General features: G+C 43.6%; 1 protein-coding gene across 1 annotated transcript; it reads right to left on the minus strand.

Annotated features, from left to right (window-relative positions):
• Positions 1–529: 529 nt before the first annotated feature.
• On the minus strand, positions 530–14,023 carry LOC132126711 (E3 ubiquitin-protein ligase DTX3L-like). Its single transcript, XM_059538161.1, has 8 exons — positions 13,953–14,023; positions 13,486–13,534; positions 10,552–10,653; positions 10,143–10,371; positions 8,429–8,592; positions 6,490–7,986; positions 1,431–1,648; positions 530–1,309 (listed from the first exon to the last, which is right to left on the minus strand). Exons 2-8 carry the CDS (start codon positions 13,501–13,503, stop codon positions 1,240–1,242), a joined length of 2,298 nt encoding a protein of 765 aa, XP_059394144.1. The 5' UTR covers positions 13,504–13,534; positions 13,953–14,023; the 3' UTR covers positions 530–1,239.
• Positions 14,024–14,369: the final 346 nt, after the last annotated feature.

Genomic DNA, 14,369 nt, shown 5'->3' on the forward strand with positions numbered 1-14,369 from the left:
GTTGCAGCTCACCCTCAGTCGCAGGACTGTGGGCAGGGCATTCCTCCACGCCCTCGATCTCCACCAGTAATCCCATGACGCATGGTGTTGCCGGCTCACACACCGGGCTCTGCGGCTGCGGTGGGCTCTGGCTTTAGCTCCATGCAGCGGGATGACAGCGGCTGGCTGGTCTCTGGTTCAGGAGTGGGGCTGGAGATATCCTCTTCAATAGGGCCGACGGTGAATGGAGATCCATTTTTCTCCAGCACCCGAAATCCTCTCTGGGACCGTTCGCTGGCAAGCATGCCTTAGACCGCTTGCTCAGGTCGTGATAATAAAAAGCACAGAGCGGGCAGTCTGGGAAGTGGGTAAGGCACGCCAGATCAAAAAAGTCCCTTGTGTGGTCCTCCAGCGAACGATCAGACTGCCCCAGGCATAGGAGCTGGACTGCCGGGATATTCATTCCGGGAGAGGGAATGAAAACAAAAAGTTACTTTTTGATCCGCAGTCACAAGTGCTGGTGTGTAAATGAAGCGCATGAGGAAGAATATATATCTAAAGAGTTCTTTTAATTATCACGGGAGAAAAAGGGCACATCCAACCATTAGAACATAACATCACATTAATAGTGGACCAAAAGAACTGAACAGACAGGGCTTTTAAACACAAGGAAATTAATGAGGGGAAAGGAAACAGGTGGGGATTAATTAATTAACAAAAAATGAGGAACAGAACTTGACCAAATAGGGATAACACAAAAGGAACAGAAAATCCATGACTATATATATATATATATATATATATATATATATATATATATAATTAGTATTATTATTATTTTTTTTTTAATAACTGATGCATTATTAAAAGATTAGTAATGAAAAGAAAAGTCTATTAGTGTTACTCAATTGACCTGAGCTAATATGGACTAAAACTGAACAGCTGTATTTCAATAACTAGTATTTACAAAGATTAAAAAAACTGTAACAAATGTATTGCTCATTGATAGTTAATGATAGTTAATGCATTAAATATAGTTTGTTAAAACCAATTTCACTTTCAAATAATTAATTTTGAGATTTAAGATTGCTTCACACAGAACAAGAATTCATTATATAGTTTGTTTTTCAGTAAACTGGTCAAGGGTCTGAATACATCTGAAAATCACTATATATAAATTAAGTATTACATTATAACCAATAAATGGTTTATTTTTAAATATTAAGCTTAGATGTGAATTTGGGAACATAAATCCAATCCTCATTCAATGCCTTTGGCCTTCAACTGATCCTTTACTCTCCTCAGATAGTCAGGGTCTGGATAGCCATAACTGTTGACAGAAAAAGTTCAGATACACTACATTATTTACATGAAACCCAAATAAAAACATAATGTTTGATTAATGATTTTCTAGGACATGATGGATAATGAAACTTTAAATGTACTCGTACTTTAGAGGCCCGCCATGTGTATTGGTCTTATGATGAATATCATTCCAGGTGACAGCATTCTTTAAACCAGAGGTTGTCGAGGTCCCAACAGTAAAGATCAGTTTCTGATCAAAAGCTCTCTGCAGCAGTGAAAGCACTTCCCGTCCTTCACGGTTGTCAGGCAAGTATGCCTGATATCTTGCGCCATGGAAATACTGCCCAGGGTTTGGATGCCTCTTCTTAAAAAAAAAATTCAAAAACTTTTTCTTAAAAAAAAAATGCCCAGGGTTTGGATGCCTCTTCTTAAAACATTTTATACTTTATATTGTGTGCTTGTGTTTCTCTTACGAGAGTTCTCTCGTACTGCGTCTTAGCTAAGACGCTAGGGGTAAATTCTCTTTTCACGAAATACTGAAGCAAAAAATTATCCTTAATTTTGAATTGTTGTAAAGCGCATTTGCAGCAGCACGCAGCCATAGGCGAGACGGCTCGCTTGCTCATTGGGTGCTCTGCGGCAACTGCACAAGCCTATCGAGCGCAGGCTGATGCAACATTGGTCTGGCTTCGCGCCCTCCATGCCACTTCCCGCCGAAACGGGTGTGGCCTAGCCCTATAAAGGGAGCTCGAAAAGGCTGACTCACCTGATTTTTCATCTCTTCAGTGAAGCTCACGCATCGTTGGATCACGAGAGGAAGCAAGCGCCGTCAGATAGCATCTCAGCGGGACGAGCCATTTCTGAAGCCGCTGGCCTACGCCGCCGTTCCTGCTGCGCGTTCCGGCACCTATATCCTTTTTTGTATCCTCGTGTGTGTTCGCCATGCGACACACACCCATAAAAGAGCTGCGTCTTTTTAAAGATGCCATCGTGCGGCTCGTGCAAAGCCCCGCTCAGCGAAGGAGACCGTCACGTCATCTGTGTCTCCTGCCTGGGTGAGGATCATGCAGCGCTCGCGCTCGCTGACGGCGGCTGCCCTCACTGCGAGCTACTGCCGATGGTGACTCTGAGGACTCGCCTGGCATTCTTCTCCGAGCCTGCATCCCCCGCTGCGCCGCAGCGCCGTAAAAAGAACCGCTCCCAGCGAATACTGGAACCGCCCCCAGCTCAACCGAGCTCGCCGGTTCTCCCTGCTTCACCGGCCTCCCCGATGGTCAGCGTCCGCTGTCTGCTGCCGTGTCCTCCGAGGAAGCGGATCTCAGGGCCGCGTCGGGGGAAGAGGACACGTGCTCTCTGCTAGCTTCGGGCAGTGAGGGTTGGGCGAGCTCCGGGGATCTCGCGCCTTCTGTTCTGAGGCCCAGCAGACGGGCTGATATCGAGAAGGAGCTGATGCGAGTGCTCACGCTGGCCTCGACGAGCCTCGGCCTCGAGTGGTCTGCACCAGCGCCCCCCTCTCATTCCCGGCTGGATGGTAGTTTTCTTCCGGATGAGCGTACTTCTCCTAGCTCAAAGCCCGCCCCGTTTCTTCCTGAGCTTCACGAAGAAGTGGCGAAAGCTTGGAACGCTCCATACTCGGCACAAACTCGTTCGTCTGTTTCGCCAGCATTCTCTCTGCGTTACACACCATGGCCACGCTGCAGATTTTCCAGGGTGATCTCCTCCGCAAGCTGGATGGGATGGGATCTGTCTCGCGAATCTGAGGAGTGCTTCGGATCTCTCCCTCCGCGCTACTAAGTCCGCTGCACAGGCCATGGGACGGGTTATGGCTTCCGCTACTGTGGCTGAGAGACATTTATGGCTAACGCTTTCAGACATGGCAGAGTCTGAGCGCGCTGCGTTCCTCCACGCACCACTGACTCCTGCTAGCCTCTTCGGATCGTCTGTCAACGAGTTTGTTGAGAGATTCGTCGAGGACCAGAAAGCGTCGCAAGCTTTTAAGCACTTCTTGCAGAAGCGCTCCGGCGCTAGACCGGCCCCGCAAAGCTCTCAGTCACGCCCCCCGCCTCCAGCTGCTTCATCGCGACAGCACCAGCAACGCAGCTCGTGACCCCGTTCTCGCTCTACCAGCCGTCGCCCAGCGCCGCGGGAGACACGGCAGAGGATTACGGTGAAGCCGGAAGCCCCGAAGTCATCCTAGCACTTCTAGGAAAGCGCCGGTGTACGAGTTCCGCTGCGCTCGCTCCTCTCAGAATCAGAGGCATGTGGACATCAGAGGAACTATTTGGACGACTGGCTGATTCTGGCTCAATCACGATCAGAGCTCGTGGAACACGGGGCCATTTTACTCGATCACCTCGAGAAACTCGGTCTCAGTGTAAACTGGACGAAGAGTTCGCTGAACCCCAGTCAGAAGATACTGTTTTTGGGTATAGCTCTGGACTCACGTTCCATGATGGCGCGGCTGTCACCACAGCACGCGTTGGGCATTCAGCGCGCAGCGAGCTCTCTCCGCTGTGGCGCGACCTTCTCGGTCAGAGAATTTCAGAGGATGCTAGGTCTCATGGCCTCAGCATCTCCAGTTCTTCAGTTGGGCCTGCTCCGCATGCGCGCCCTGCAGTTCTGGCTGAAAGCGCGAGTACCGCGCGGAGCGTGGATATCCGGTTGGTTGCGTCTCAGGGTCAATCAGAGCTGTGTTACAGCCCTGAAACCCTGGAGAGCGAAGGACTGGTACCAATCAGGTGTAAGCCTGGGGACTTCCTTGAAAGTGAAGATGGTGTCGACAGACGCCTCCACTTCGGGTTGGGGAGCGCTGCTCGAGGGCAGACCGTCCTTTGGCCTGTGGTCAGAACGGGAAAAGCTCCAACATATCAACTGTCTGGAAATACTGGCAGTGGGGAACGCGCTGACGCGCTTTTGTCCCCGAATCAAAGGCCACCACGTCTTAGTCCGTTCGGACAACATGTCTGTGGTGTCCTACATAAATCGCCAGGGCGGTCTCAGGTCCCGAAACCTGTACAGGTTGGCAGAACGCCTCCTGGTTTGGGCTCAGCACAACTTGCGCACAGTTCATGTGCCTGGGCTACAGAATCTGGATCCAGACAGGCTGTCCAGAAGCAACATTCCCACGGGCGAATGGTCTCTACACCTGACCATTCGCCCGTGGGAATGTATGCCTCGAAGTGGTCGGTGTTCTCCAGCTGGTGCACAGCTCGGGGATGTTCACCCCTTAGTTGTGAGGTGACGGAGGTTCTCTCCTTCCTACAGGAGCTGTTGGATAAGGGCAGAGACCCCTCCATGCTCAAAGTTTACGTGGCGGCTATCGCAGCGTTTTCTGAGACAACGCTCGGTCAGTCAATAGGAAGGAACGATTTGGTCATCCGCTTCCTTAGAGGAGCTAGGAGGCTGAATCCTCCCAGACCTCCGTCAGTCCCTGTATGGGACCTCTCGACGGTTTTGGAGGCCATGAAAGGTTCCCCTTTCGAGCCTATCCGAACGATTAGCCTCAAGCAGCTGTCGTTCAAGACAGTGTTCTTGTTGGCTCTCGCTTCAGTGAAGCGTGTGGGTGACCTGCACGCACTCTCGGTGAGCCCGGCGTGCTTGGAGTTTGGGCCTAATGACTCAAGGGTCATACTCAAACCTTGGCACGGTTATGTGCCGAAATCCCTCAACACGCCGTTTCGGGCTCAGGTTATTTCCCTGTCTGCCCTGTCGGTGTCAGGAGAGGATGGAGACTCGAGTCTTCTTTGCCCCGTTAGGGCTTTAAGAGCTTATGTGTCTCGATCCGCTGTCTTTAGACAGACTGAGCAGCTGTTTGTCTCGTTCAGTGGACGTTCCAAGGGAATGGCTGTTTCGAGACAGAGCCTATCCAGATGGATAGTTGACGCCATAGCGTTAGCTTACGCTTCCAGGGGCCTTCAGTGCCCACTGGGCATCAGAGCACATTCCACAAAAGGCGTCGCCTCGTCGTGGGCGTGGTCTAGTGGGATCTCCTTACAGGATATATGTATGGCGGCAGGATGGGCCTCGCCGTCTACATTTATCAGGTTCTATAACCTGGAGGTTCCCGCCCTGCAAGCAGGGCTGCTGTTGGTATAGCCGAATCAGGGCCCTCATTGCAACTCTGAGATTGCAAGCGTTGCTGACTGTTTTATGGGCAGTATTGCGTAAGACCCGCGTTACCACATTGGTCAGGCCTTGCCTTGACTGTGTGATGTCATATTGCCGTGCCTACGGACGCTGCTAGATATGGGACGGAGGGTCCCCGCCCTCCTGTTCTGGACTCTCTGTGAGTCCCTCTGGTGACTGTGCACTGTAAATCCTGGGCGTTGCTTCCAGGTTTATTGGTGTGTGATCCCTGCGCGCACGGCGCTTTACATGGGGTTCCCGTAGCGTTTCAGCTAAGACGCAGTACGAGAGAACTCTCGTAAGAGAACGTACTCGGTTACTAACATAACCTCGGTTCTCTCTAGAAGAGGGAACGAGTACTGCGTTCTCTGCCGTGCGCACGATTCACTTTGGTTCGCTTCGGCGATGAAATAAATCAGGTAAGTCAGCCTTTTCGAGCTCCCTTTATAGGGCTAGGCCACACCCGGTTCGGCGGGAAGTGGCATGGAGGGCGCGAAGCATCATTGGTCTGATGTTGCATCAGCCTGTGCTCGATAGGCTTGTGCAGTTGCCGCAGAGCAGCCAATGAGCGAGCGAGCCGTCTCGCCTATGGCTGCGTGTTGCTGCAAATGCGCTTTACAACAATTCAAAATTAAGGATAATTTTTTGCTTCAGTATTTCGTGAAAAGAGACTTTTCCCGTAGCGTCTTAGCTAAGACGCAGTACTCGTTCCCTCTTCTAGAGAGAACTGAGGTTACGTTAGTAACCGAGTATGTTTTATGGTTTTTCTGCATTGTGTCTAATCCTGCTCCAGGATTGGCCAATTTTCAACAAAATGTAACTTCAGCCTGCAACACACTTGCCTTTAAGTTTCTAGTAATCCTGAACGCCACAATTAGTTGGTTCAGGTATGTTTTTAAGTGACCCTCCAGGAACATGAATGGAGACTGCTCTACATAATAGTTGGTGTTATAAAGCTCAGGTCTCAGACAAGAGGAATGGTTAGTTGGGATCACACAGTATAGAGCTTCAGCAAAGTTCTTTGATTTTATATTATTATTGATCACAAGTCGATCACAATTCATTTTTAGATTTTCTTACCATTTGAATGCCGCTGGGTATGTTGTAGTGTATTTGAATAGTGCCACAATCTGGGTATCCAGGGAGACTCAATCTGTTCTTCATTACTTTCATTGTTCCATCCGGTTGGTTCCCCTCCATTTTCCCAAAGACTTCCTTACACACAGGACAGATGGGTCCCAGACTCTCCACTGACATCCTTATACATTCCCAACAGAATTCATGCCCACATTTCAGTTTTTCATTGTCAGTGAAGCTTTCCATACAAATAGTACACGTCACGTCTTCAGCAGGAGCACCTTTACTCTCATGTTTAGCATTTATTTCTGATTCTTTATTGAAACAACTATCTGTTTGAGCTCGCCCTCTAGAATTCACGTCTTCATCTCCTGCTGCTCCACCCACTGCTCCTGGACCATATTCAGGCATCTGATTCCACCGGATTCCTCTTGCATGAGGAATGTCACCCGAGTATCCAATCAGTTTCTTCATCTTGTCATCAAACACATGCTTCTGAAGTTTCTTCTCAATATCAGCAATGGCGGGACCAAGATGTTCTGGCAGTCCAACAAGCTTCCAGGGACTGAATTCATTTGCGGCAACAACAGAATAATTCTGCTGCTGAAGTTTCTCTACTATTGGGGCCACTGCAGTTTGATCTGTAGGTTTTGTGAGTTCACAGCTGACAGCGGCCGAGGCTAGTTTCTGGTAGAGATGTGTTAAAGCTCTGAGGGCATGACTTTCAAGATTAATATGCTGATCTCCTTTGGATTGCGCATGAACCTTAATGACATTTTTCTGCAGTTTTTCTTCATGAAATAACACTCCGTACTTTGTTTCAAGCTTTAATAATTGTTCCTTATAGGAAAGTTTAATCAGATCCCAATGCACCTTATCCATCTCAAGTTGAGTCGGAAAGTCTTTTGTGTCCATGACCAAAGAAGATCTGCTTTGTGGACAAATGTTATCTACATCCATTTCCTTTGATTTGTTTTTAAATTGGTTTTCTAATCTTGTTGTCTCTCTTTTAATGATGTCTGTAAATTGCTTCGGTCCTAAGAACCGGCAGTCACTGGCAGACATGGTGAACATCATCTTTGTCTTCTCTGACCGGATGTAATGAAGGGCCTCCTTCACAATAACTGAATCCATGTATTTATGATTAATGGAAGCATGACTAAAACTCTCCACACATTCAGATACAAGTTTCTGAAAGTCCTCCGAGGCTATGGAGACAGAATCACTGCTTGATCTCTGGGTGGATTTGAATGAGACAGACACTTCTGCATGCATAGAGACTCCATGTTGTTTCTCAATTAGCTCCAGCTCCTTTCTGTAAGCATGATGCAGATACCAGAACTGATAGACTGGAAGATTGATTCCAGCTGAGGTCTCATGGGTCATTTTAAATGATTTTCTGATCTCAGCATCATTTGAAGCTCTTGTAGCTGCAACAACATCCTCACCAGTGTTAGTGTCTTCTGACACTGCTGAAGTCACAGGTTTATTGCTGTTTACCTAAAAAACATATGATGGGATTTAATTTAAGAATTTTATAGTAAAGTCAAGTCACCATTTTTTATATTGTGCTTTTTATATTGCATCAAAGCAACTTCACAGTTTGTCAAAATAGTGTGTCGTTCTCTTCAGGCCAGACAAAACCAGCAGTTTAAATCTAGGCTGCAGCGGAGTCAGATTGTACAGAGGATTTACTATACCCACAGCTAAATGAAGATTACTGAATTAATACCAAATTATTGCTACAGGACACAGATGAGTTTACTAGTACTAGTACTACTTTACTAAGAGATAGTTTAACAGTTACTAGTGTGTATTGTAGTAGGTCTGGCAGTTTTCTTTAGTTATGTGTATACTCTCAGCAATCAAAAGCTTAAAAACCAATGAATAAACTGATGAGATGATTTTGCCTTCGCCATAATTCTTGATAAAGTAAACATACCTTTGATAATGGAGCTTTGTTCTCCTCCAGCATTGACTTTTGTGGTAGACATACAGAATGTGCTTCATCTAGATAAATCTGTGCAGTCACTTCCTTATCTTTACCATCCTTATAATCTTTAAACTTAAGAGATACAGTTCTGTGATATTTTAAAACCTTTTGAGCTACAGAAAAAAAAGAGTACATTTAGTACACAGCTTTGATAACATAGAGGCAACTGTAACAAAGGCAACTTTATTTAAAATACAGAAGTGGAGTGCGTCTAACTGTGTGTGTGTTCTGGTAAACTGTATATGGTTTATGAAGACACAAATGTGTATAACATCATGTGTACTATAACATAAACATGGTTTATGAGGACACATCCTGTGTCCCTGTAAACTAAAAGATCAACAACTCTGATTCAAAGCTTGCATCTTTCTTGGATTACTGGCTGATTTTGGCAACGGAATATACCAAACTTTATTAAAGGGGTTATATGATGCAATTAAATTTTTTTCTTTATCTTTGGAGTGTTACAAGCTCTTGGTGCATGAAGAAGTTCTGTAAAGTTGCAAAGACTAAAGTCTCAAATCCAAAGAGATATTCTTTATTAAAGTTAAGAGTCAACCACACCCCACTAAGTGGCTCATTCAAACATGCCCCCACATGTCTACATCACTATGTGGGAAGCCTAGCATAACACCCCCCAAATGTTCATGCAAAGAAAGAAGGCATAACTTTTATTCTGGCTGTTGCCGCTGCCACCATGTCGTTTAGACGCTGTGTGTTTCATTGTGAAAATGAAGTCACTTTGTTTGGTCTTCCAAAATAGGACACAACTAGAAATCAGTAGTTAAGTTGTATTTACAACATTGTTCCGGAGCAGTTTAAGCCAAATATTCAGATGTTTGCAGCGCATTTTGCGGAGGAAGAGAACTGTTTCCTGGAAGAGTGTGGCAGTCACAACTTTGCAAGGACAGTCTGGTGCTTCTGACTCACAGTCTGTAAGTACATTTTCATATTAAAGAATTTGCTACTGATGATTGAAACGCAAATTTTGAGCAGTGTAGATTAGCGCTTGTTGGTTTTCATTTCTCCGATCACAAATTTTTTGTTTTATTGGTTTTTCTGGACATGCTGGAAGACTGAATCACAATGTTTGTAACATTTCCGTCACATGCTTGAGGTATTCGGCCAATCACAATGCACTGGCAAGCTGGCCAATCAGAGTACGCATGAACAGTGCTCTCTCCACCCTCAATACCACGACTTAGGTGCCTTTGAGCAAGGCATCGAACCCCCAACTGGGACTGATCGGAATTAAGTGACCAACTGATTAGGTCTATTGCCCCATGACAATTGACGAGGTGCTCTTCTGCTCACTGGGTGGCTGAGACAGACCGACTCAGGTGCTGTGATAGCAAACGTGCTCTGATACTCAGCATACCAGCGCCTGCTGCCGGGCTAGCAGGGTGGACTGCGTTCTGTCTGGTCTCTCGCCTTTGACCTGTCTGGCTCGCTTGAAGCTACCAGGGGTACAAGTCAAGGCCCCTGCCAGCTTAGCTCTCAGGGTCATTGGGACTCCCAAGCTGATCCGCCACGACAAGGCAGTCCATGGAACAGTCCTTCAGTATTAATATGGTCAAATATTATATGTATTTTAGCTATTTCAGATACTAGCATACATGAGATTTAAATTGAAACCTGTATTGTACACATGCTATTATCTCACCTGTTGATGGTGTTATCTGCACTTCTGCACAGGATGGATCTTCCATGAGTTTAACACTGTGGACAGATGGTTTTCCTTCCAGTCGGGACAACCAACTCTGAAGGGCTATCTGCAATCTTGCTCTCCATCTCTCTGGAAATGGTTCTATCCAGTCCACTTTGATTTTAAACTTAGCAATATCCAGTGGTGCTGAGGGACGTGGTTTTTCATGACGGGCTGTGTAAATGTCCTGTAATAGGAAACGGTTATGAATGCAGACTTTCCATATTTGATATTGCTTGTATTATTAGAGCGTGTCATTTGCATATCCATTTTTATACTTTGGCATTTAATCATTTATTAATATGAAATTACTGATATCCTGGTGCTGAGAAAATCTATTGTTCAAGCTCTAGTCTTTAGTCAGTACCTCTTCTGGTAAGTGTGGCTGATTCATGATCATGTTTAGATGCATCATGTAGTCCAGAGATGGTCCAGCGTCCGGACCCTCAGCGCCTGCTGTATATAAGTCCTAACATTAAAAAAAAAAAAACAAGACTCTGCTTAAAAAAGATTTCAATCATACATTTAAGAAATTACAACACTATTTATACAGTTCAACTCAATATGTCTGAATAAGACATTCCAGCAGACCTTCAATACTTACGTCCTGTAGGATGTACTGTAAATACAACAGACTGCAGCCTATTGCAATTTTATATTGTTTTACTCATGTTGCACAAACAATAGATATTCAACTATATACTATATACTAGTGGTTTAGAGCGAGTTAAAAACAAAACTCAGTTGCCACATGAACCCATTTTGTTCCTAAACAAATCACATGGCTAAACACCTTTGCATGTTTTGCACGTCAAATAAAGCAAACAATCCAAGCTACTGAAAACAAGAAGCTAAAATGACAATGTTTCTTGTTTTAATAACAATACAAGAATAGCCTTAGTAATGTTTTTAATTAATTGCCACAAATCAACAAATATTCTCAATAAATTACTATTTAATGTTAGCTAAAAAAAAAGAGAGAGAGAGAGAGACTTGCTCAAGGAAAAATACATGATTTATTTTACAGAGTTTACTAACAAATTGTGAATGAGTCACTTGTTTACATGCAACCAAATAATCTGTTGGTAACTGAACGGATGAATCGATCAGAGTGAAAAGTCTTCATGTAACACCTTAATCGTGGCCTTTTTAATTTAATTTTATTTTATGGAAAGTGTACAACATAAGGGTTTTGCAAGCTTATAAAGTTAAGTGCCCACAAACCACTGGGGTAGCCACTGGGGCTTGGGCCCGTCATCGCTGTTATTTTGTTAACTGTTCTGTCTATGCCTTTGTATCTTATTGAACTTATGATCATGGTAGCATGTGACTTCAGGAAAATGACCTAGTTAATGATATTTATCTTGAGTGCTCATCCAGCCAAAGGTCATCTTTACAGTAAAGAATTTGCCTTAAGTCATTAAAACAAAGCATTGGCATTTTATAAAAGAATGAGAAGACTCAACTCTTAAATGCATGATCACCAATCATTATTACATATTCGGGTCTTTAGCGACCCAGACCAATATATCCATAGCTGCAATAGCTGCAATAGCTAAAACGTTCTTGATATTTTAATAACGGTTACAGAAGATTAAAATAAAGCATATTTCATTATCTTTTTAAACTTAGACAGGTTCAATTTGAGCAGATGATTTTACCATTGCTGTCATCGTCAAATATATTCTCAAAAATTTCATTTTTAATTGCTTAAAAAAATTCTTATATTTTGATCACTGGCAGATTATTCACAACATCACCATCAAATGACAGTGACTTTTATATTTAATTGTGTACAGTAGTTAATTGCTCTGCGGCAGCAATTCAAACCAGTTACATTTTTGCTCATGATATTCTTTTGATTTATGCCTGCATTAATTATGAGTGAATTATCACGTCATCATTGTGTATCAAACAGTGCCACCTCAAGGAATAAAGATGCATTGGACTTATTGAGTCATCAGCTATAATATATCCTTTACACATTTAGGCTACGTTCACACTGCAGGCTAAAACGACCAAATTCCGATTTTTTTTGCCCCTATGCGACCTGTATCTGATCTTTTCATTACAGTCTGAACGACACAGATCCGATCTTTTCAAATGCGACCCAGGCCACTTGGGTATGTGGTCCTAAATCCGATACGTATCCGATCTTTTGAAATGCGACCTCCGTCTGAACGGCCAGGTCACATGTATCCGACCCATACATCATTGATACGCTACAAACGTCATAATTCTGCGTTGAAGTAAGCGGGAATGAGAAGCTAAACAACAACCATGGTGGACGATGCTGCTTAAATAACTTTAATATTGCTAAACGAGCTCCGCTGTTTACTACACTGTTGTAATGACATCCATGTTTAGCTACTTCCGCAAACAACGAGTGACGTCGTTGAGCGTTGAGTACTCTTCTACGCATGCGGGTCACTTCTGGGTCATTTCACGTTCACACAGGAGATCACAAAAGGTCGCATTTAATTGGAAATGTGAACGGCCTTGCAAAAAAATCTAATTTTTTAAAAAAAAATCGGAATTGAGCATTAAGCCCTGCAGTGTGAACGTAGCCTTACATACATCTACCCTTTTCGTACAACCTTCGTACATGACATCCCTTCTTGTGGGAGGGGCCCCATCTCATTCTTTGCGAACGAACATCTGTTTCGAGCAACAGACTTTGAAAATCCTCTTCTTCCATATCATGAGTTGTTCCTCCAGCCATTCTCGTAAATCTGACTCCATAAACGCTTGTTAGCTTAGCTACATAGCTTCCAAACAAGATGGCGGATTTTCATTTTCGTTTCTGTAAGTTTGATCTGTAATAGGCCTGTAGGGTGAGTGGGTCCCACCCCCTGGAATAATAATAAGCTAGTGTTTGTAGTCTCTACACTTTTCAATGATTTTTGACTTCCTGCTTATTATGACGCAAAATGACAATTTTTACGTCATAATAAGCAGGAAGTAAAACACTTAAATCCTTATTTCTCCCATCTCAGGGAAAAATAGAGGAAAAAACTATGACCATTATAATATATGACTGGGTTTCTAACAATACAAAGCTAAATGCAAATGGGTGAAGTGTCTTTTTAAGATGTGCAGTACGCCACTGTAGCTACCCTACACACTTTTTACAAAAAACAAGAAGTTGTATCCGGTGGGCAGTAGCTGTCAAGAGTTTGTGACTGTAACAGAAAGCATGTATGGAGTCTACAAACTGATCAACAAGATATTGAACAGCTGATCAATGTGTGTGTGTGTGTGTGTGTGTGTGAAAGAGAGATTTATATATAAACTAACTCACATATTCGTCCATGTCCATTTCTGATGGTCTGTTTTCTTCCAAACGGCAGCTGAAAGAAAGTTTTTAGCTTTAAGTAAATAATAGGAACGAGTCCTGATTGTTTTACAAAAGTGTAGGCCTAATAATTTATTAATACTGCTAAAATGTATAAGATAATGTCATTGAATTGGACCTTTCATTTGTCAATAACAGTAAGTTTAGTTTCATTTTCATTTCGTGTACAGTTCTCTGAAGGAAAAAAAACTTTCAAATATTTAAACGTGATGCTTTTTGATTTCTGTCTTCAAACATTAAGCAAGTAGTTTTTTATTCTTTGGACTGCAGATGTCGATGATTGTTGACGGTCAAAGTAAAGGAAAATACCATTATTACATTCACTGCGCATTTCCAGATTAGTTTCTGATAATGCTGTAGACAACAGTTCTGACACACAAGAAGAAGTCTCTTAAACGTGTAACGTTACTCACCGAAAAACCGAGAGCTGAGTGAAACTAGCTGTAAATAATCTTCTGTCCCATCAACACTTGAAAACGAAAGCTCATGACGTAGCAAATAACACGATAAAAAAAAAACATTTAAAAAACAGTTTTGGTCTAGGGTGTGAATCTGTGTGTAATATATTTGTACAGGGACGTGCTTATGGACCCCCAAACCACTTAATTTAGCCAATAATATGTTATACTAATAAATATAATGATATATTACTAAAAAAAACAAGACTAGGCTGATTAATATATAGTCAATATCTGTATATAGATAGAGTAGCTTCAGGCATTTGTTTTTTTACAAACACAACCTTTGACTTAGTGTGATGTTTAATATTATTGTGATGTTTCACATCCGGAGGCCTGTTGCACAAAGGAGAATTAAGACATCCGGGATAA

This window comes from Carassius carassius, chromosome 44 (assembly GCF_963082965.1).
Source record: "Carassius carassius chromosome 44, fCarCar2.1, whole genome shotgun sequence".
Taxonomy (NCBI): domain Eukaryota; kingdom Metazoa; phylum Chordata; class Actinopteri; order Cypriniformes; family Cyprinidae; genus Carassius; species Carassius carassius.

Coding starts and splice junctions, on each gene's coding strand:
- LOC132126711 (XM_059538161.1), bottom strand. Junction 8,593..10,142: donor GCAGATAACACCATCAACAG/GTGAGATAATAG, acceptor TTTTTTCTGTAG/CTCAAAAGGTTTTAAAATAT. Junction 7,987..8,428: donor ACAAAGCTCCATTATCAAAG/GTATGTTTACTT, acceptor TATGTTTTTTAG/GTAAACAGCAATAAACCTGT.